Source organism: Odocoileus virginianus, unplaced genomic scaffold, assembly GCF_023699985.2.
Source record: "Odocoileus virginianus isolate 20LAN1187 ecotype Illinois unplaced genomic scaffold, Ovbor_1.2 Unplaced_Scaffold_10, whole genome shotgun sequence".
Lineage (NCBI taxonomy): Eukaryota > Metazoa > Chordata > Mammalia > Artiodactyla > Cervidae > Odocoileus > Odocoileus virginianus.
The window spans coordinates 786,255-809,339 of NW_027224272.1; the positions used below are offsets into that span (position 1 = coordinate 786,255).

At 37.6% G+C, this 23,085-nt stretch overlaps 1 protein-coding gene across 1 annotated transcript in view; it reads right to left on the reverse strand.

The window, feature by feature from the left end:
* Positions 1-23,085, reverse strand: part of CFAP47 (cilia and flagella associated protein 47) — a 491,580-nt gene that overhangs the window by 218,259 nt on the left and 250,236 nt on the right. Inside the window, exons 41-45 of the mRNA XM_020881679.2 lie at positions 21,935-22,005; positions 20,500-20,645; positions 11,215-11,326; positions 9,639-9,865; positions 4,904-5,078 (exon numbers count right to left, since the gene is read on the reverse strand). Coding sequence (XP_020737338.2) covers positions 4,904-5,078; positions 9,639-9,865; positions 11,215-11,326; positions 20,500-20,645; positions 21,935-22,005 — 731 coding nt within the window. The remainder of the gene's footprint in view (positions 1-4,903; positions 5,079-9,638; positions 9,866-11,214; positions 11,327-20,499; positions 20,646-21,934; positions 22,006-23,085) is intronic.

The window sequence follows — 23,085 nt, forward strand, 5'->3', positions numbered from 1 at the left end:
CACACCTACATTCAATTAATTTCCGACAAAGTAGGCAAGGATATACAATGGGAAAAGACAGTCTCTTCAGCAAGTAGTGTTGGGAAAGCTGGACAGCCACATGTAAATCAATGAGGTTAGAACACACCCTCTCACTATACACAAAAGTAAAGTCAAAATGGTTTAAAGATTTAAGTAGAAGACATGACACAATCAAATTCCTAGAAGAGAATAGGCAAAATATTCTCTGACATAAACTGCTCCAGTTTGCCTACATCAGTCTCCCAAGACAACAGAAATAAAAAGAAAATTAAACACATGGGACCTAATCAAACTTACAAGACTTTTGCACAGCAAAGGAAACTATAAACAAAATGAAAAGACAACAGAATGAAAAAAAGAATTTATAAATGATGCAAAAGGCAAGGGCTTAATCTCCAAAATATATAAACAACTCATACAACTCAATAACAACAAAAAAAAACAAACAACCCAATTGAAAAATGGGCAAAGACCTTAACAGACATTTCTCCAAAGAAGACATACAGATGGCCAATAGGCACATGAAAAGATGATCAACATCACTAATTATTAGAGAAATGCAAATCAAAATGAGGTACCACCTCAAACTAGTCAGAATGACCATCATCAAACAATCTACAAACAGTAAGTGCTGGATAGAGTGTGGAGAAAGGGAACTCTTCTACACTGCTGGTAGGAATGTAAGTCGGTATAGCTACTATGAAAAACAATGTGGAGGTTCTTAAAAAAAAACTAAAATTAGAATTACCATATGATCCAGTGATCCTACTACTGGGCATATATCCAGACAAAATTATAATTCCAAAAGATACATGCCCTGCTATGTTCATAGCAGCATTGCTCACAATAGCCAAGACATGGGAACACTGTCCATCAACAGAGGAATGTGATAAAGAAGATATATATATATAAAATGAAATACTACTCAGCCATAAAAAATAATGACATAATGCCATTTGCAGCAACATGGATGCAACCAGAGTTATTATTTTAAGTGAAGTCAGAAAGAGAAAGACGAATATCAAACCATATCACGTATGTGTGTTAGTCACTCAGTCATATCCACCTCTTTGAAACCCAGTGGACTGTAGCCTGCCAGGCTCCTCAGTCGACAGAATTCTCTAGGCAAGAATATGGGAGCGGGTTGACATTCCCTTCTCCAGGGGATTTTCCTAACCCAGGGATCAAACCCAGGTCTCATGCATTGCAGGTGAATTCCTTACCATCTGAGCCACCAGGGGAGCCCATATCACGTATATGTGGAATATAAAATATGATACAAATGAACCTATCTACGAAACAGAAACAGAATCAGGGAATCAGGGACAAAAAGAACAGACTGGTGGTTGCCAAGGTTGGAGGGAAGGAGTGAGAGGCTGGGGTTGGCAGATATAACCCTCATTCTTTTATATACAGAATGGATAAACAACAAGATCCTACTATATAGTACAGGGAACTATATTCAATATCCTCTAATAAATCATAATGGAAAAGAGTGTCAGTCAGTCAGTTCAGTTCAGTTCAGTCGCTCAGTCATGTCTGACTCTTTGTGACCCCACAAATCGCAGCACACCAGGCCTCCCTGACCACCACAAACTCCTGGAGTTTACCCAAACTCATGCCCATCGAGTCGGTGATGCCATCCAGCCATCTCATCCTCTGCCATCCCCTTCTCCTCCTGCCCCCAATCCCTCCCAGCATCAGGGTCTTTTCCAATGAGTCAACTCTTCACATGAGGTGGCCAAAGTATTGGAGTTTCAGCTTTAGCATCAGTCCTTCCAATGAACACCCAGGACTGATCTCCTTTAGGATGGAAAAGAATGTACACACATATATATATATATGTACAATTTATTCTCTTTGCTGTATTGCTGTAAGACAACATTGTAAGTCAACAATACATCAATGAAAAATTTTTAAAAATTAAAAAATTGAGACATGATCCTCTACATAGAAAACCCTAAAGACTCTACCAGAAAATTACTAGAGCTAATCAACAAATATAGCAAAGTTGCAGGATATAAAATTAACACACAGAAATCCCTTGCATTCCTATACACCAACAATGAGAAAACAGAAAGAGAAATTAAGGAAACAATACCATGCACCATTGCAACAAAAAGAATAAAATACTTAGGAGTATATCTACCTAAAGAAACAAAAGACCTATACATAGAAAACTGTAAAACACTGATGAAAGAAATCAAAGAGGACACAAACAGATGGAGAAGCATACCGTGTTCATGGATTGGAAGAATCAATATTGTCAAAATGGCTATTCTACCCAAAGCAATCTATAGATTCAATGCAATCCCTATTAAGCTACCAATGGTATTTTTCACAGAACTAGAACAAATAATTTCACAATTTGTATGGAAATACAAAAAACCTCGAATAGCCAAAGTAATCCTGAGAAAGAAGAATGGAACTGGAGGAATCAACCTGCCTGACTTCAGACTATACTACAAAGCCACAGTCATCAAGACAGTGTGGTACTGGCACAAAGACAGAAATATAGATCAATGGAACAGAATAGAAAGCCCAGAGATAAATCCACGAACCTATGGACACCTTATCTTCGACAAAGGAGGCAAGGATATACAATTGGAAAAAAGATAACCTCTTTAACAAGTGGTGCTGGGAAAACTGGTCAACCACTTGTAAAAGAATGAAACTAGAACACCTTCTAACACCATACACAAAAATAAACTCAAAATGGATTAAAGATCTAAATGTAAGACCAGAAACTATAAAACTCCTAGAGGAGAACATAGGCAAAACACTCTCCGACATAAATCACAGCAGGATCCTCTATGACCCACCTCCCAGAATATTGGAAATAAAAGCAAAAACAAACAAATGGGACCTAATGAAACTTAAAAGCTTTTGCACAACAAAGGAAACTATAAGTAAGGTGAAAAGACAGCCCTCAGATTGGGAGAAAATAATAGCAAACAAAGCAACAGACAAAGGATTAATCTCAAAAATATACAAGCAACTCCTGCAGCTCAATTCCAGAAAAATAAGTGACCCAATAAAAAAATAGGCCAAAGAACTAAACAAACATTTCTCCAAAGAAGACATACAGATGGCTAACAAACACATGAAAAGATGCTCAACATCACTCATTATCAGAGAAATGCAAATCAAAACCACAATGAGGTACCATTACACACCAGTCAGGATGGCTGCTATCCAAAAGTCTACAAGCAATAAATGCTGGAGAGGGTGTGGAGAGAAGGGAACCCTCTTACACTGTTGGTGGGAATGCAAACTAGTACAGCCGCTATGGAGAACAGTGTGGAGATTTCTTAAAAAACTGGAAACAGAACTGCCATATGACCCAGCAATCCCACTTCTGGGCATACACACCGAGGAAACCAGAAGTGAAAGAGACACGTGCACCCCAATGTTCATCGCAGCACTGTTTATAATAGCCAGGACATGGAAGCAACCTAGATGCCCATCAGCAGACAAATGGATAAGGAAGCTATGGTACATATACACCATGGAATATTACTCAGCCATTAAAAAGAATTCATTTGAATCAGTTCTAATGAGATGGATGAAACTGGAGCCCATTATACAGAGTGAAGTAAGCCAGAAAGATAAAGACCATTACAGTATACTAACTCATATATATGGAATTTAGAAAGATGATAATGATAGCCCTGTATGCAAAACAGAAAAAGAGACACAGATGTACAGAACAGACTTTTGGACTCTGTGGGAGAAGGTGAGGGTGGGATGTTTCGAGAGAACAGCATCGAAACATGTATATTATCTATGGTGAAACAGATCACCAGCCCAGGCTGGATGCATGAGACAAGTGCTCAGGGCTGGTGCACTGGGAAGACCCAGAGGAATCGGGTGGAGAGGGAGGTGGGAGAGGGGATCGGGATGGGGAATACATGTAACTCCATGGCTGATTCATGTCAATGTATGACAAAACCCACTTCAATACTGTAAAGTAATTAGCCTCCAACTAATAAAAATAAATGAAAAAAAACTAAAAATTTGAATACTTTAAATTATTCTGTCACTTTGTTTACATCTTATCACTTGCATTTAATAATATAAATGTTTGTATTTTGTTAAATCTCACTTAGTCCTGTGTGACTGCTAAGTCATTTCATTCATGTCTGACTCTTTGCAACCCTATGGACTATAGCCCGCCAGGCTCCTCTGTTCATGAAATTCTCCAGGTAAGAATACTGGAGTAGGTTGCTATGTCCTCCTCCAGGAGATCTTCCTGACCCAGGGATCAAACAAACCCAAGTCTCTTAAGTCTCCTGCATTGGCAGGCAAATTCTTTACCACTAGTGCCACCTGGGAAGCCCCAGGCATAGTCCTGCTTGATTACAAATACACAGAATAAAGGAGACAAAAAGTAGGTGCTCAACTAAAAAAGGACCTTATCCAGATGAAAGATAAATTACTCATAAAGGGCACTTTTCTCCTCTGAAATGTTTTTGCTACCAATATCCTTCCTATCCTTTACAGCCAATCTAAGCCTCAACTCCAGTACAATTTCTGTACCCAAGTTCACTGTGACAGCAAAAAATTACCTTCCTCAAAGAGAACTTAAGGTCTTAAATCAGACAACCACTCTTTAACAAAGACAGGCTGGCAAATTTCAGTAAATTTCAGTACCAGTATTTGGCACCTGAATTCAGTACATAATTTAAATTACTGTGATGTAGTATATCGGTTATTTACAATGTACAGTATCACTCAACAATTTGTATTTATGTAGCTGCACCTTCTCTTAAATTACATTATGAAAAACCTATTAAGATAATCTCTTCTTTGTATTTTAAAATTGCACAATACCCAAGCCAGTGCTAGATGTTGCAGTCTACACATTAACATTACTGGTTACCTGTTTTTCCTGCAGATTTATTTCCTTGATATTGAGCCAATTCAACTTGAGTTTCTGGAATCTGAGGAATGCAGACTGTCTTGGGGATATCAAAATGTTCTGGAAGGCTCAGTTCTGCTTTGTATAAAATGGACTTTGGCTTCTTCAACTTTGAAACATCAAAGAGCATACACATCTGCAAATAAACAGAGAATAAAATTAGACTGTAATTCTCTTTCCCATTGCCTCTAAAATGAAAATAACAGTGTTAGACTTAGACTCCAAATATGGGGAAAAAAATCCCTCAAGAGATTGAATTTGTTCATTTCTTTAGACACACTACTGTTTAATTGGCATGAGACAACAGTAACATGTTTCATAGACTCAAGAGAGTCACCCTTTATTGAGAGATACTCAATGTCCCCTGCTCTAATCTTTTCAGTGTTGAGGATTTCATTGTCTCAGGAAGAGATCATTCCATTAGTGAACATTCCACTAGCAAAAGTACTTCCCTCCTTGAGTTGAACCTTGTGTTACTTAACATCTACCTGTCAGCTCTAGTTCTTATTAGCAGTACAGTTAGTCCCCTCTCTTTTGCTAATGACAGCTTGGAGAAAAAAAAAATATGCTTATAAAAAACTAGGTCCTGCCCCTCTACAAACCTCCCAGTATTCCTTTCAAATAGGTTTGATATCTTTAGTCCATTCAAACTTTACTTATACAATGTGGGTTAGAACTTGCCCCCATGAATATGCTCTTCTAGATACAATTTCCTTCAATATTGTCCTTACTGAAATGGGACAACAAAGAAAAACCCAGCTCCCAGAGTACGAACCAAGCAATATTTATTTTTATCTGGTCCTTCTACCGCTAAACATGTAGTACAGTCTAATAGTTAGACTAACTCTTCTTGAATCCAGACTGCATGCATTTATAACCCGATTCTAAGTAAGCTTGGCCAGGTTATTAATCAAAGCCATAAAGTCTTTATTTGCAAAATAATATTATTTTATTATTATTGCAATATTATTAATATTGTAATATTGTATTGTAATACAATTAATTTGTATTAATTACAATTAATTTGTATTATTGTATTGTGATACAATTAATATTGTAATATTGTATTATTAATACAATAATATTACATATTGCCTATCCCTGGTATATTTAAAATATAAACAAATGCCAGGTCCTTGAAACATATTTTAAGTATTCAATTAATATTGCCTGTCATTATCATTGCCATTGTTGTCCTTGCCATCATCATGATTGTGATCATGCTACCATTACTCAACAAAAATTAGTTTTCGTTCCTCTGGCAGTTATCTCATTCACTGTGTTTGTTATCTATAAAATTCACAAATACTTTTTTCTCACAAAGCCACATTTTCTACCTACTTTATTTTGACAATTGAAATAATGCATATGCAGAAAGGTAAATTAATTCATTTATATTTTTATTATTTTATTTGGTTTATTTTTCTAGTCATTATGAACAAATTTTCTATTCATATCAGTAGCTAGTTCTTTAACCCGAAGTGTACCATCTGCCTTCTATATCTGCAAGTCATTCAAAATAATATGTACTGATACAGACTCTCTTCTTGATCAGACTCTAGTTAGGCTCCTCCAAGCCCTCTTCTCAATTAGGCCTCAACTTTAGCCTTTAGAAAATGCAGATTCTGAGCACAAAAGATTTTGTCCACCCCTCTCCCTCATACACATACACACAAAGAGACTAGAACAACTGCTAATAACGTCTCTAACAGCTTAAGTCATATCCCAAGGATGACTCCAGTCCCCCTTAAAGTGCCTATCTGGGAAAGTTCAGTGCTGCCATGCTGCCAGGATAGTTTACTGTTTGTTCCAGCCCAAATCTGATATAGGCACATAGGCTCCCCCCTAACCCCCCAGAACAGTTACTTAAAAAAGCTGGCAATTATAAATCCCTTCTTTTGAGATGTAAATCTACCACCCAGAACTGTCCTCTCCAGGACCTCAGAACCCTCTCTTTGAAATACAAAAATTTAAGGAGCTAATGCACCCAGCCAGGTGGGCACTTAGTTCTAACTTGAATCACTACCTATCTCTGGTCATAAAGATTCCAGAAGTTTGTTTCTCTTTATAAGCATCAGTTAACAAGTTCAGATCACTGTGACCAACTCCTTCCTACTTCTTGTAAACTTCTGTATATCCCTGACACTTCTCAGGCTCCAGCACACTCTCTCTCCTGAGTTCAGTTCATGCTGGGTCCTTCTCCCTGATGCAACAGTTACTGAATAAATTCATCCTTGCTTTACCTAGTATCTGCCTTTGTTTCTCTTTGATGGTATCCACAGGTACTTACTTCGCGATTTGAAGATCTGAGGTGCACTTACATTTGCAAATACAAAAACCTTTTCTTTACCCTACTGAATCCTCACCAAGGGGATCTTTTAGATTTCCTTTTTAAAAATGTCAAAATTTAAAAATTTCAATGAGCCTCTTTGCCATTTATTCCAGAGTACAAAGTATGAGTTTTAAAACATAAAATTGAGGAAGGTAATAGAAAACATTAGGTAACTCCCTTGCAAGCTCTGAATCTTTCTAGTACCACTGAGTATATCATTAGAGTTGGTTTATTAATGGCCAGGAGGATATGAATCCAATATGAGTTCTACATGTAAAGTGCCAGATATTCAAGTTCCTGATAAAAGATCCTGTCTCCCGCAGTATATAAAGTAGATACATCATAATGCTATTACCTTATACATATTTCAACAATTCAAATTGCACATGGCTGTATAATAAAAAATTAGACATGTCATTTTCTTTGGCAGAAAAGTAGTTACCTTTATTCAATTAGATTTAGTTCTAAACAGATTTCAAGGATAATTTTAGATTTTATTTGTTATATAGTTATTTTATGCTATCACAGAGAATTGTAGACTTTCATTTATTCCATTATACATTTTCATGGCAGTAAACTAAGAAATGAACATATGATCTGGAGGCTATACAGGGCAACAAAACAAGCCATGGACTGGGAGGTAAAAACCTAGGCCTATTTCTAATCTGCCACAAATCAGTGGTGTCACCTTGGGCTACTATCTTACTATTTTGGAGTCTTGGTTTACAGGTCTGTAAAAGTAAGAGGTTTACTATGTACTATGTGTCTCTGAGTGTTCAGTTTTATTTATTTTCCAGCTTTAAAATTTGTCTCTGCCCTGATCTAGGCTGTAATCTCTGTCCTGTCAGTGAGGACAACTTTGATCTTTTTAGGCCTTAGTCATTTCCTGTTTTTGGTATTACAAGTGTAATTCTATCTTCTCTCCATTTCTCCATGGATTCAATGAAATAATTTGAAAAGTGCACATAAAAGCATTTGGGAAAAAATGTGTCAAATACTACATAAGGAGAGGGTACTTTTAAAATCAATCTTGTTTATCATTCTACTGCAAAAAGCATTAGCATTATCACCTTTCAAGAGTACAGTGATAATTACACTTGAAAAGAAAACTATGACTACCCGTATAATGGCAGAGAAAGATGTGTCTATATGTTCTGACTTGATGTAGCTGATTTTCTTAAACTTGCACATTCAACTCTTCTCTAGTTATTTCCTGTATTTAGACAGTTTTTGTTAAGAGAAAAGTGAAGGGAGTTGAGGGTTTGGAGAGTGGCTGGTGGAAGTAAGGGATTCTATTAAAAATGCAAGTGGGTAAAGCAGAACCTCAGGGTAGCATTCCAGCAGATCTGAAGAGGGACATAGTCTCTCAGGTCCAGGGAAAAGTTACAAAGGACGAATGTGCATGGGCCACAGGGAGCAAGGCTTCCTTGGGCACGTGAAGAACAGCAGGGAGGCCTGTGCCCAGGGAGGGATGGGAGTGAACGGGCTCGAGTACAGACGCTGAGGTCAGGGAAGGGGATGGTTCAGTGGAGATGCTGGGGCTGACCAGGAGGGTCATGAAAACCATTGTAAGGATGGTGGTTTTCATTCTGACACGAGTTGGAAAAGCCAGGGGAGAAAAGGAGCAAAGTGTAGAGGTTTATATTTCAGAAGATTTGCTTTGGTGGCTCTGTGGAGATTTGACTGTACCTTATTTTAATTATAAAATAAAGGTCAAACTATGATAATAAGAATCTACAATAATAGTAACAACACCACCAAAGACATACATCTAGAAAGCACTATATACCAGGCACTATGCTAAGCATTTTACATAATTATCTCAGTTTTTATTAATGACCATTATTTCCTCATTACAAATATAAAAAAATCAAAGCTAGAATTTTGTTTTCCAGAATCAAAACTGGGAATTTTAAGTTACCAGCTCACAGTCACACAGCTGGACAGTGCTAGAGTCTGGTATCTGATCCCAGAATTGATCCTGTTTGGATGAACAACAGAATGACCTAGGCAACTTTTAGAACATGTTCCCATTCCTTTGTCTAGAACAATTCGATGTTCTAGAATGGGGTCTGGGCACTGGCATTAATTCTCCAGGGTCCCCTAATGTATAGCCAGAACTGAAAATTCCTGTGAAATAACCACCATAGTGTAATGCCTAAAATTACCTAGTACAACAGTTTGTTTCAGATTTATTATTTAATGAGGTAAAAAAGAAAATAAGTTACAGAGCTGTCTTTGTGGGGAAAATCAGCTTTCATCATTTTTTTTTTTTGTAAAAACACTGTCATGATTGAGTGTAACATCTCTGTACATTTTTAAAGATAGACTCATTTCAGCACATCCTCTTTCACCCATTCCTACCTCGATCTTGGTCAGTCCCAGGAGGGCAATGGCCACTCGGATGCTACTGCTCTCCAGAGTACCTGTGAGCAACCTTCTCTCATACTCTATCTTCGACATTTGCTGCTGTGCGGCAAAAGCCAAGGCCTTCTCCTTGGCTTCATTAATCAGTGACAATTTAAGGTCCACATCCAAGACTTGGCAGAGCTTACATTTCAAATACAGAACTGGATCATCCTTAGTAAGCACTAGGGGAAGCAAAAACAATCATGACTGCAACGATCATATATGCCCTTGATATTGTTATCCAGCGTGGACTTGGGAGGTCTGAAATATCACACTGCAGTTGTGGCCTTTACTAACCAGAGTAAAAATAAACAGGTAACACATTTCTGGACTGCAAGGAGATCAAACAAGTCAACACTAAAGGAAATCAGTTGAATATTCATTGGAAGGACTGATGCTGAAGCTCCAATACTTTGGCCACCTGATGTGAAGAGCTGACTCCATTAGAAAAGACCCTGATGCTGGGAAAGATTGAAGGCAGGAGGAGAAGGGGATGACAGAGAATGAGATGGTTGGATGGCATCACTGACTCAATGGACATGAGTTTGAGCAAGCTCCAGGAGATGGTGAAGGACAGGGAAACCTGGCGTGCTGCAGTCCATGGGGTCACAAAGAGTTGGACACGACTGAATGACTAAGCAACAACAGGAACGCATTTCTAGTAGTTCTAATTCAGTAATTTAAGAGTAAGTTTTCAGGAATTAAAGATAATTTTCTCTCTAAAAAGTTCTAGTCATTGGCCATTGTTCTCCTATCAGAGATTGGAAGTAATAGGAGCAGAAAAAAATGTAAAGAAAGACATCTCTCAAGGACTGGCAAGAACTGCAGTTTTCTTTCAGTAACAACTTTACACTTTAAACTAGAACACTGTGTGAAAGTACAGGTTGTATCATTAATATCATATAGGGCTTCCCAGGTGGCTCAGTGGTAAAGAACCCACCTGCCAATGCAAGAGACACAGGTTTGATCCCTGGAAGGCTCTAACTCTTCGCGATCCCATAGACTGCAGCCTGCCAGGCTCCTCTGTTCATGAGATTTCCCATGCAAGAATACTGGTGTGAGTTGCCATGTCCTATTCCAGGGAATCTTCCTGATCCAGGAATCGAACCCTCATCCTTTGCATCTCCTGAATTGGCAGGTAGACTCTTGACACTATAATCCATGAGGCTCTAGAGTCAAACACGACTTAGCAACTAAAACAACAAACAAATGATAATATATAGAATTTGGCACTGTAGCTATTTCCAAAATACTTGGAAAATGGAAAACTTTGCTGAGTAAATATTTTGAATGCCAAATTTCAATATTTATCTGAAGACTAAAATATTTAAAAAGAAGCATCCTTGACATTTTCTTAAGTGTTAAAATGGTGCTCTATTCCATGGATGCTGACATATTCAAGTTAAAAGGGAGCTTTTGAAACTGTAATTATATATCGGAAAAATGTGTTGTGAGAGTGCTTAGGCAACTCTATGAAGAACAATACCATCCTTCAACATTAGAAATTATATAAAATGCATGAATACTCTACCTTCTTCTGGAGAACTGCTATACTCAAGCGGAGTTGAAGAATCCATTGAAATGAATCTGGAAGGCAAAGGGATGATGCCTCTTCCTTCCAAAATATATATTAATTCTCCAATCTATAACACAACCACACGATAATAATAAATTTTAAAAGTTCATGAAAAAATTAGGATAAATCTTTAAAAACATGCATAGTGTATTACTAAGCAACATACACCCTAAATGGGTAGAGAAAGTAAGGATTAAATACAGCCCTGCCATAATATGAGAGAAATTTTGCATGCAACCAGAACACAGAGATGGATTAAGAAGGTTCCAAGGCGACATTGACAGAAATTGATCCTTACAGTTATAAATATTCTTGGAAGACTGCTAGCTTAAAACAATTAAACAATTCAAGCAAATGAGAATGATAGTAAAGAATGTGGTGAGGATTACATGAGGTAACAACAATTTTTGTCATTTCACTTGTTATCTAAGATATATTTTTTGGTATATTTTTATTAGGTGATCAATATACTTGTATATCATTTATGTATATGTTGTTTGCTCAAACACATCTTTAGAATAATCTCTAACCCTTTGCCTGGCACTTAGCAAGCACTTAAAGAGATCCATTTAAATGGAGTGAGAGCAGGCTTGCCAAATTTCATTTGCATGTATATAACCTGAAGATCTTAGTAAATGCAGAAGATCTAGTAATTTTTACTAAGCAGACATGTACTTTTCAAACACAAATCCAAGCTAGCAATCTGAATTTCTTTTGGATGTGTGTTACTATATACAGCTGAGTGATCAATACTAATGATATAAAATTTTGAGATCTCACAAGCCACAGGTTACAGTCAAAGAATTTTTTTCCAGTAACTGGAGTGCAAACGCATCAGTTCACCAAAGGAAAAAAAAAACTTTTAACTTTTTTCTCATGTTTATTTTTATCTAAAAATCAGTTATTTTACCTAAAGTGTAGTTAATGGAAGAAATTTTCATGTGCTGAGTTATGGGGAAGTCATTTGGGCTTATATACAATTTGGTTCAAGCTTTATGCTAACTAGAGTAGCCTGTCTTACGGCCTGTGAAACATGAATTTTATATCTGCTTTAATAATTAAAGAAAGAATAAAAATCAAAATGAGTAATTGTGGTCCAGGCATTCAAAATGCAGGTGGGTGGCTATTGTTGATATAGTTTCAGACAGTCCTGCATCACTGAGAACTTGAATCTTCTGAACCTTTTCAAACTCAAGACCACCACTAGCCATTCTCAAAACAGCTGCAACCTTATGGCTTAAAGGTCTTCTTTTATAGAGTTCATAAGTGTGCAAAAACTTGGGGCCCCAAACCAACCCTTGCCTAACAAGAGCCTTACTTCTTGCCAGATTCAATACTAATTCTTGACAAACAACTTATGTACCTTTTTGATTTTTGCCTATTTTAGCCTCCTACATTTTATAGTCTGGGAGAACACCATTCAAGTGCCTCTTGAATCTGTAACCCAGGCTATAGTCCTCAATTAGACTCAAGCAAAATTTTTTTCTATTCCTGTTATAGACTGTTTATTGATGATTTGTGTCAACATAGTCTTCATAAGAAATTAGACTTGGTGAATATAGAGTTATAATAATTGTATGTTTTTTTTCAATGTGGACCTGAATGAAACCAGATCTATACAGCTTGTCTACTCCTGAAAATGAATACCAACTCACGAGATTTAATACAAAAGAAGTGAACTGCTATTTCCCAGAATTTAGAAATATATTATTTATAAAATATATTTTTATAAAATATAAATGATAAGCATCTTCCTAGCCATTATTAGGCACTTGAAATATCAATAACTATGACTCCATTCAATTTCACTTAACTCTACATCTTAGACAATATATCACTTCTCAAAAAAATATTTCATCTAACTTGTTCACTTTCAAAGTTCTTTTTTATTAAAAAGAAACAGTGTAATTGAAAATGATGCCTGTTCCAGCAAATTATTCATAAAAATCATTTATAGTATCATTTAATTATTTCCCTCCACTTTTCTAGAAATAAAATCAGACCAGCAAATAATACAAATGCAATAAAGAACTATTTAAAGTAGAGAAGCCCTTTACATTTCAAATCTAGAGGCAGTGACAAGGGAAGTGAAATTATCTAACAAAAATAGGCACTTGTCAATGTAAGCTATCTTAAAAGTCATGTTAAACTTCCTTTCTGCTCTTATTACATATTTTCCAGTCTGCATATTTACTTGAATTTGCATTTTCCAGAAAGATGCCAACGCCCATTGTCAATTGTAAGAAACCCTCACAAAAAATATTTTGTTCTTCCTGTGTATCTAGTTAAATGCAGTTCTCAAACAATGCAGTTCATGCAATTTTACAAGACCAGCTGTTAATGACCCAGAAGGAAAGAACGCAACACTAAATTGGCAGGAAAGTTTTAATTCCAGCTCTGCCACTAATTAGCTGGATAATCCTGGCCAAGTCATGGATGCCCTCCAGATACAGATAACCTCAACCTTAAAAAAAATCAAAAAAGGAAAGAAAAAACACATTTCTAGACAGAAAATCAAATCCCTATGTTGTTTTATAGATCTTAAATTCTACTTACGCTCTCATACTTGACCCAGATCTTAACTATTTTTCTAATTTGTGTATTTGCATTGGCTGTACAATACTATATTATTTTGATAACTCAACAGGCAGGTGAGACCTAAGCTAAAATTTCAAAATGTTAAATTCCATACACTAGACAGAGATCATCAATCATTGACTGTGGCTATTTATTTGACTTTGTAATAATTATAACATGAAACTGACCAGTAAGAATAATTGCCATTCTTTTAAAGTATTATTTTTCATAGAATGACTAAGTTAAGAGATTCAGTGAAGGTGAGAAGAAGGCATATAAAAAGATTAAATGCTTGCACTAAAAAGTTCAGCTTTTTAAACATAATTTTAACACAACATTAATTACATGCCTGAGAGATTATTCCACAGACATTTTGAGAAGGCAACATATATTTAAATGGCACAACATATGAATTGATTGTTTAATAAAAACACATGATATACTGTAGGAAAACATCTCTCAAATAAACATTAGGCTGGGCTTAGACTCCAGAAGCTACTGTGGCAATACGTTTAACAATCTCTCTTTGCCTTTATCACCATATTTTTCAGAAGTTTCTATTCACATTTTTTTTTCCAATTTGCTCTGCAAGTAAATAAAAATTTGCTTTCTCTGCAGATGTGAACATCACTGAAACTGCCAGTAAGGTTGATCTTCATATACAGTGCTCTCATCCCCTTCTTTCCCCCAGATTCAACATCATCTCTTCTTTCACCATTGCTTCTCACATTCTTCTGTTTGACTGCTCTTAATAGTAAGGAAAAGCAGAGGGCTGCAGAGAATGGATGTGTGTGGAGTAGTGTAATAGGCTGCGAGTCTTCCAGCCAGTCTCTTGGTCTCCCAGTTTGCCTTTAACTCTTAGGCTACTTTCTGTTTTGGCTCCAGAGATGCTTTCCAAAGTAAAATAGAATCAGATCATGCCTATGCTCAATATCTTTTATTGGACTCCTGCTTTCAATAATAAAAATAAATTGAGTTCAGTTCAGTTGCTCAGTCATGTCCCAACTCTTTGCGGCCCCATGGACTGCAGCACGCCAGACTTCACTACCCTGTCTATCACCAACTCCTGAGGCTTGCTCAAACTCATGTCCATCGAGTCGGTAATGCCATCTCATCTTCTATTGTCATCTTCTATCTCATCTTTTGTTGCCCACTTCTCTTTCTGCCTTCAATCTTTCCCAGCACCAGGGTCTTTTCTAAAGAGTCAGCTCTTCACATCAGGTGGCCAAAGTATCAGAGCTTCAGCATCAGTCCTTCCAATGAATATTCAGGACTGATTTCCTTTAGGATTGACTGGTTTGATATCCTTGCAGTCCAAGGGACTCTCAAGAGTCTTCTCCAACACCACAGTTCAAAAGCATCAATTCTTCGGCACTCAGCTTTCTTATTCAAGTTAAAATTCAGGGCCCTCTTCATTTTTAGGCTGACTTATCCATTGAAGCCATTGTCTGTAATTTCCAACATTCTATTCTCAGAACTGGCAATCCAAGTGTTGATGAAGTTTCTTCATGCTTAGTTCAACCTCACGTTCTTAGAATCTTCTCCTGAGCATACTTCTCTGCCCAAACTCTGTTTACGAGCAAATTTCTACTCATTCTTCTTAACCAAACTCCTATATCAATCAATTAACCCAGACTCCGCTATGCATTCTTCCCACTACTCCAGAAATGGTCATAATCTGTGTTATAGAAACAAGTGGACATGTCTAGGACACTGTGCATACAAGGAAAGAGTATGTCTTGCAAGGGGCATCTTACTGAGGGCAAGGTCATCCCAGCATAAGGCTGCATCCATTGAAGGAAGAAATGCATTTTTCTAATTCTCATGGCTGTGCCATATGTTCAGCAAGCATTTTTCATAAAACAGGAGGGAGCACCTACTTCAAACTAACACCAAGTTTTTGTGTGAGCTGGGCCAGAATTATGCAAGTTGTCTTGTCCACTGAAATGTGATTCCCTTGGATTCAGTATTCCTATTCTTTCTGTGTATTTACTCTCTCCATGCCTAGAAAACTGGTTTTATACAGTTGGTGAATTAAACTGTTGGCAGGAGTGAACTGAATAATAAAATGAGATTAATGAGAATACGGCTTGAGGGTGTCAAATTTTTAAATTTACAATAAGCCATACTCCATATTCTATAGTTTTCTTTAAGAAGGAGAGGGTTTGAAATTTGTAACTAGCAGATAAATAAATTCTGGAGATCTAAGGCACAGCAGAGTAATTATAGTCAACAATAGTATATGATAAACTTCCAAGTTGCTAAGATAATAGATCTTAATTGTTTTCAAGAAAAAAAGAAACGATATGACGTGATAAATGCATTAGCTAACATGACTGTAACAGGGCTTCCCTGGTGATTCAGATGGTAAAAATCTGCTTGCAATGCAGGAGATCTGAGTTCAATTCCTGGGTCAGGAAGATCCCCTGGAGAAGGAAATGGCAACCCACCCCAGTACTCTTGCCTGGAGAATTCCATGGACAGAGGAGCCTGGGGGGCTACAGTCCATGGGGTCACAAAGAATCAGACACAATTGGTCCTTTACCAGAACATGACAGCAGTAATCATATTGCCACATACAAGTGTATCAAACCAACAGAGTATACATCTCAAAATTATACAGTGTTACCTATCAATTATATCTCAGTAAGTATCTCAAAAAAAGGATGAGAGGGTCCATAAAATTAACATGGATTTGGGAAAACAGGAATTACTGTTTCCTCATATTCTACATGTCACTTGAAGTGCAGTCCCCTGGAGCTAACATTTTGGTACCCCAGAGGTATGTGGACTCTTTACAGAATAACTGGTTGTATCATTGATAAGGAACCTAGAGGAAATCCCCCTAAATAAATAACTACCATTGGGCACAAAATTCTCATTTTCAGATTTTCTTCTTATATTTTTTTCTAAAAAGGTTGCAGTGCTTAATATATGCTGATGGTTTCACAGTAACAGGGGAAGTAGGGTAGGTGAGGTCAGAGGAAGTCCTGTAGTGTGGAGGGGCTCAAGCTCTGTCCATCTTTGTGAACATATACCACTTTGGTGGGCTCCCCTGGTAGCTCAGTTGGTGAAGAATCCGCTTGCAATGCAGGAGACCCAGTTCGATTCCTGGGTTGGAAAGATCCCTGGCGAAGGGATAGGCTACCCATTCCAGTATTCTTGGACTTCCCTGGTGGCCCAGCTGGTAAAGAATCCACCTGCAATGTGGGAGACCTGGGTTCAATATCTGGGTTGGGAAGATCCCCTGGAGAAGGGAAAGGCTACCCACTCCAGTATTCTGACCTGGAGAATTCCATGGACTGTATAGTCCATGGGGTTGCAAAGAGTCAGACACGACTGAGCAACTTTCACTTTCACCACTTTGGTGGAGACTTCAAAGTTCACCTAACCTGACCCTATATGGCCAGCAGGAATCCTGTGGTTAATAAATGTTTCAAAGTGTTGATGGGCCGATTGGGATTTCACTTTCTCTCTCTTTCCTAGGGAACAAGTCAGGGGTTTGGTCTGTGGGGAGGAGTGTAGTTACCAAAAGAAAAAACAAAAATGCTGTTGTAACAGATCAAATGAAAAATCAAAGGGCAAATGAATTGCAGCTTGCTGTTAAAAATCATGGAAAATAGAAGAAACCATTAGCAAATGATACTTAGTCCCTCCAGCTATAAAAATAACTTTCATAAAACTGAAGTTAGTTTGCCTAAATGTAAAGTTACATAAAGATTTTAGCATAATATAACATTTTTACCTTGCTAGCAAAGGCAAAATAAGCAAAATCAATATTGTTATCAGTATTATTTAAGTCTGCACATTAATTATGATTGAAAAAGTTGTACACTGGAATAATAACATATACATAAGTAGAGACTGCCAGCTTAATTTCTGCATTAGTAGAGACAGAAAGGCTGAGGGAAAATGAAATGAGTGACAGTGCAAAAAGTCATGTGAGGGGTTCCACTTATTTATGCAAATCTAAGGGAGATGGCCAGAGTGACATACAATACATTTAACAACTGGTGTGGCACAGCCTGAGACTAAGCTGCTGTAAACCACACGTCAGCAAGAAGGCCCTGTGGGGTCTTCTACCTGGCAGCAGGCACCCTTGTCCTCTCAACTTCTGATCTGATGTGGCAGGGCTGATGCTCTCTTTGCTGTGGGAGCCCTGGTGCAGGACAGGACCAATTTGCAGCATAAGCTGTTCGGGGATGCTGACTGCTACTTCCTCAAGTCAGCAAGGCAAGGATTCTGGTTTCGATTGTTTTGACCAAATTTTACAGACAGAAAAAGGACAGTGAAGGACTAGAAGATAAGTACCCAGAGGGAGGAGGATTCTGGCGTGGTTCAACAAAAAAGGCTCATGTGTTGGTGGAAAAGGGCTGGTCAGGTCATAGAAAGTAGCTACAGAAGGAATGCACTTTTAACCCAGGCACTGTGTCAAGGATCCCTGGCTGATTCCCCCGCCTCTCTCATAAGGATGATCCCAGCAATGCTGGGTGGTTTCCAACTGTGGAACCCAGTTCCACTGCTGGAACCCAGCAGGCAGAGTGCCATGGGTGTAGCAGCGCGTGGCTTTATTCTGTGCAGTGTCTGTGTGCCCTGTGTGGGGGTCTGTCTACCTCTCCTTCCAGAAAATGCATTTCCTCAGGGACTGGGTCATGATTCTGCTCCAGCTTCCTCATCCAGTCTGTCCCTGTCCACACATGAGAGAAGTCTCTTTGGATTTCTAGCACTTAAGAGCATGACTTTTTAGGCTTCTGTAGGTTTTCTCCTAATTGAGGGATTTCTATGAACACTGATGGAACTTTTGTAAAACTGTTTTTCCGTTCAAACAACTATTATACAAATCATTCCATTTTATTTGAAAGTTCGAAAGGAACAGCCAAAATGGAACGAATGGCTGACACTCGGTAGCAGTTTTAGTAGAAACATCTCTGTTTTACACATAGAAAACTATCACATTGGGGCCTAATTATGTCATAGTTTTCAACAGGTAGTTCTTAATGGCAAGGCAGTTATCACACATTTAATAAGAAAAAGAGCTAACTAGGTGGACTTGGGTGTTTGATTATCTATTTAAGTGTGTAATTACATTTTTCAATATAATTAGCAATAAAATTGAACATGTAAATTAATAGATGTATTTCTCCACTTAAGCAATTGTAATTCAATGCAATACATTGCATTGATAAGGGGCATTATTTCTCAACTGATAGAAATATATCTTCATTATTATTGTTTTTCTTAATATTCCTTCTGATAAGAACAAAATATATGTAATCAAAGGACTGTTTTAAACAGATGTCAAGTTTGGTATAATTATATTTTGATTAATTTAGATAAAATTTATGGAAGCAAATAGTCCAATTCAAAGAATAATGGGAGGTCCCCAGCAGTCCAGAGAAACAGGCCCAGGTTCAATTCCTGGTCAGGGAACTAAGATCCCACAAGCTGCACAGTATGGTAAAAAAACAAAAAAAACAAAAAAAAAAAAACAAATAAAATCAAACTCTTACCAGGCTATTGAGAATCAAACCTAGTATTTTTCTACGGCTATTTTATAAACTGATATTGAAAAGGGATTGTGAAATATTTTATTAAACTAGAGTTCTTATTTTTAATAAGTTTTTATTTAGAATTCAGTTAAACTTTAAAGGAAATGAAAAACAAAATTTAGCATTACTATTAAATAGCCTTTTTTCTTCCTAAATGGTAATTTTCAGTGTAAAATTAAACTATTCTTTACATATTTAAGAGGTTATGCTATTTTTCAGGTATAAATGACACTACAAACGTGTGTGTGTGTGTGTGTGTTAGTTGCTCAGTTGTGTCTGACTCTTTGCGACCCCATGGACTGTAGCCTGTCAGACTCCTCTGTCCATGGAATTCTCTAGGCAAGATACTGGAGTGGGTTGCCATTCCCTTCTCCAGGGGATCTTCTGGACCCAGGGATGGAACCCAGGTCTCCCACACTGCAGACAGATTCTTTACCGTCCACATTTGGGGCTATCTCCTGGGGGTTATCAATTCCCTTCTCAGATCAACACATGGTAGCGTCTTTCCAGAAGGGGATAATGCCATAAAACTTTTCCTCTAAAGCCTTTCTCCCACCCTCCTCTGCCTCTGTCTCTCTCCTTCCTTGGCTTTAGAGAAGCAAGATGCATGGTTCCTAGAACCATGAAATTAACTCTGCCAAAAATGTGAGAGAGCTTAGAAGCAGCTCCTTCCTCAATTGAGCTTTCAAGGAGAACACAGCACTGGCTGATCCCTTGATTGAAGACTTGACAGACCTAAAATAGAGGACCCATCTAGGTTACATCTGGATCTCTGATCCCTGGAAAATGTGACACAACAAACAGGTTGTTTTAAGCCTAGCAGTGTTTGGTCACTTGTTATGTAGCTATACACAGCTGAGAGAGAAGGCCCAGCAGCTGAGGTGTGCCTCCACTCTCTTCCCACCGGACCTCCTGATCCAGCCCTTACAAAATTTACAGACAACTAGTTTAACTCTTTGCTTATTCTCGAGGATAAGCTCTTTGTTTAGCAACCAGAGGGTTAACATTGTTATCTACATTCCTAGAGTCTTCAGCTGCCCTCAAGTTGCCTGCACTGGTTATCCCATTAAAGTGCCAGCCCTTAAGGAAAGCACCCACCCCACTTCATTCTCACCTCTCTGTTACTGAGGATGATGACACAGTAGCGCGTGTGCATGCCGAACGGCAGGAAGATGAGCTCCAGGCTTGAAGTCCCCTTCGCTGCCAGGTGAAGAGTACGTGTAGCGCAAGAGAACTCTTTGATGAAATTGGACTTAATTGCTGCCAGAACATGAAATAGGGCTTGTTTACATATTTTGCAAGTGCTATTCAAATAAAGCAGCTGTTTCAGCTAGTGATTAGAGTTTGGGGATGAATTTTAAAAGTGTTCAAAGCATTAGCACACAAAATCAGATGACACATTTCTTAATGTAAGTATGGGGGACCCCCAGATGAAGCATAACATAATAAAACTGTGTAATTATGACCTTCTATTAAAGATTCCTTAAAAAACAAAGGGAACTTGACTAGTGTTTAAAATCAGCCTGGCTATACACAGAAACATAAACAGCAAAGAGGACATTCCAGAATCTGCAACTTTTTTTGTGGACTATGTAATGATTCAAATTATAGGGTGTAACAAACAGCTTAAACTGGAAATAAAGGCCTGTATGTGTATATATTTATATCTATTAGTTGTTGTTGTTCGTTTTTAAAACACATCCACAAAGCCCTCAATGTTGCTTTGAATGTGGAGACACAGTGGCCCAGTTTTAGTGACTTGACCCTAATGCAGAGTATACTAGATTGCTGCAAAATCAAGCCATGTGACTTCTGATCTGACACTAGGTCAGAAAATGTAATACAACTTCTTCTTAATCATCTCTCTTTCCTGGTTCACTTGCTTTCAGAGCCAAGCTGTCATTCTGTAAAGAAACTTAGGCCACATAGACAGGTCACATCAGAACAGCATCCAGAACAACAGTCCCACTCTTGATCTGACTGCAACTGCCTGAGAGACCCCCAAGCAAGAGTCACCTAGATGAGGCCAGTGACCCCCGAAGTGTGAGAGATCATAATATAAGGCATTCTCATTGTTTAATATCACTACATTTGGGGTGCTTTGTTCTGTAGCTAGAGAGCACCACAACAGCCCCATATCCATTATTCTATCCACATTTTCTAAATGTATGGTTAGTTATTTCATAAAACACAGTAAATCTGTCATCTCCTTAACATTTTAAACATGGTGATACCTGTCACCCCAATTGGTTTAAACAGTTCAGAATAAGCCAAAAGAAACATAAACGTCATTTATTGAAATACCTTTAACGTACAGGTGAGGAAACTAAGACTCAGCAGTAAAAAGCAAGACGTGAACAGTTTCCCAAAGGGTCATGAGCAGAAAAGGCTGAGGACCAACACCTCAAGCTCCCATGTGGCCAGCAAGCCCCAGGGCTTGCTGCTCTGTCTATAGTTGTGACCACTACTTATTGAATATTTCATTTCATATTATGCTCAGTATATAAAAATAAGACATGAAAACAAATATTTGTAATTGTAGCACTCACAGGTTTTTAAAGCATTTGGGTCCTGGGGATGGCCCTCAGCAATATCACATCCACTGCTATTCACAGCAACACTATCATAAGGAAATAGGAAAAGAACATCAATGACACTCGGAAATAATACTCTATATCTTAATTCAATCTTAAACTTCCTTAAAAATCATGGGCACCTACAACATGATAGGTGAAAATCACAAATGTACTTCATGGATCATTTGTATGTTTATATAGTTTTAGAATTTAAAAAATAAGAAAAACATGAAAAGGAAACTAACAATCATCCATATTTTCACCACTGCTTTTTAAAAATTTATCTATTTATTTAATTGGAGGCTAATTACTTTACAATATTGTAGCTCACCACTGCTGTTTTTTTTTAAAAAAAGGTAAAAACAATTTCTTTTTGCTTACAAATACTGTAGAGTAGTAAACATATGATAATAATAAAAACTCAAATCCTGATACTTCAAAGTAGGTGATCTCAACTAAGGACTACATAGGTAGTCTCTCCAAAAATGGTTCTAGAACTTGAAAAAATTATCTTCTCTAAGCTAATTGCACATTTGCTTCTTTCTCATACAGGTAGGAGGAGACTTGGACAGCTGTTTAATCTTGTGTTGTATTTCTGCAAATTAATTAGCAAATCACAGCCCGAAGCAAGTGCCTCCCTTGCAAATCTCCATGTCTTCCATGACCCATCAATTTCCTCCGATTTGCTCCTCTTAGTATACACGATTATTTTGCTGTCAATTAGTATCTGGGATCTAAGATATTGTTTGCTTGACTTTTTTCTGAGAATATAAAAAAATTATATTTTCTCACCTTGCCAGGTGATTTCTATGAATTTGAAGCTGTAAAAATATACTATTTTTAAGGAATGTTGTTACAACCATATCCATTCCTTTTCTACAAACAGTTTCTTTTCTTTACACTAGACTCTTAATAAGGTTATTTACCACATCTAGCCATTATTCTGTGCTTTGTTCTACTCACAGGCATTCTGACTAGCAGTTTTAGCAATATGCTTTTTTCTTTTTTTTAAAAGAACATTTAATCAGTTCAGTTCAGTCACTGAGTCGTGTCTGACTCTTTGCGACCCCATGAACCACAGCACGCCAGGCCTCCTTGTCCATCACCAACTCCCAGAGTTCACC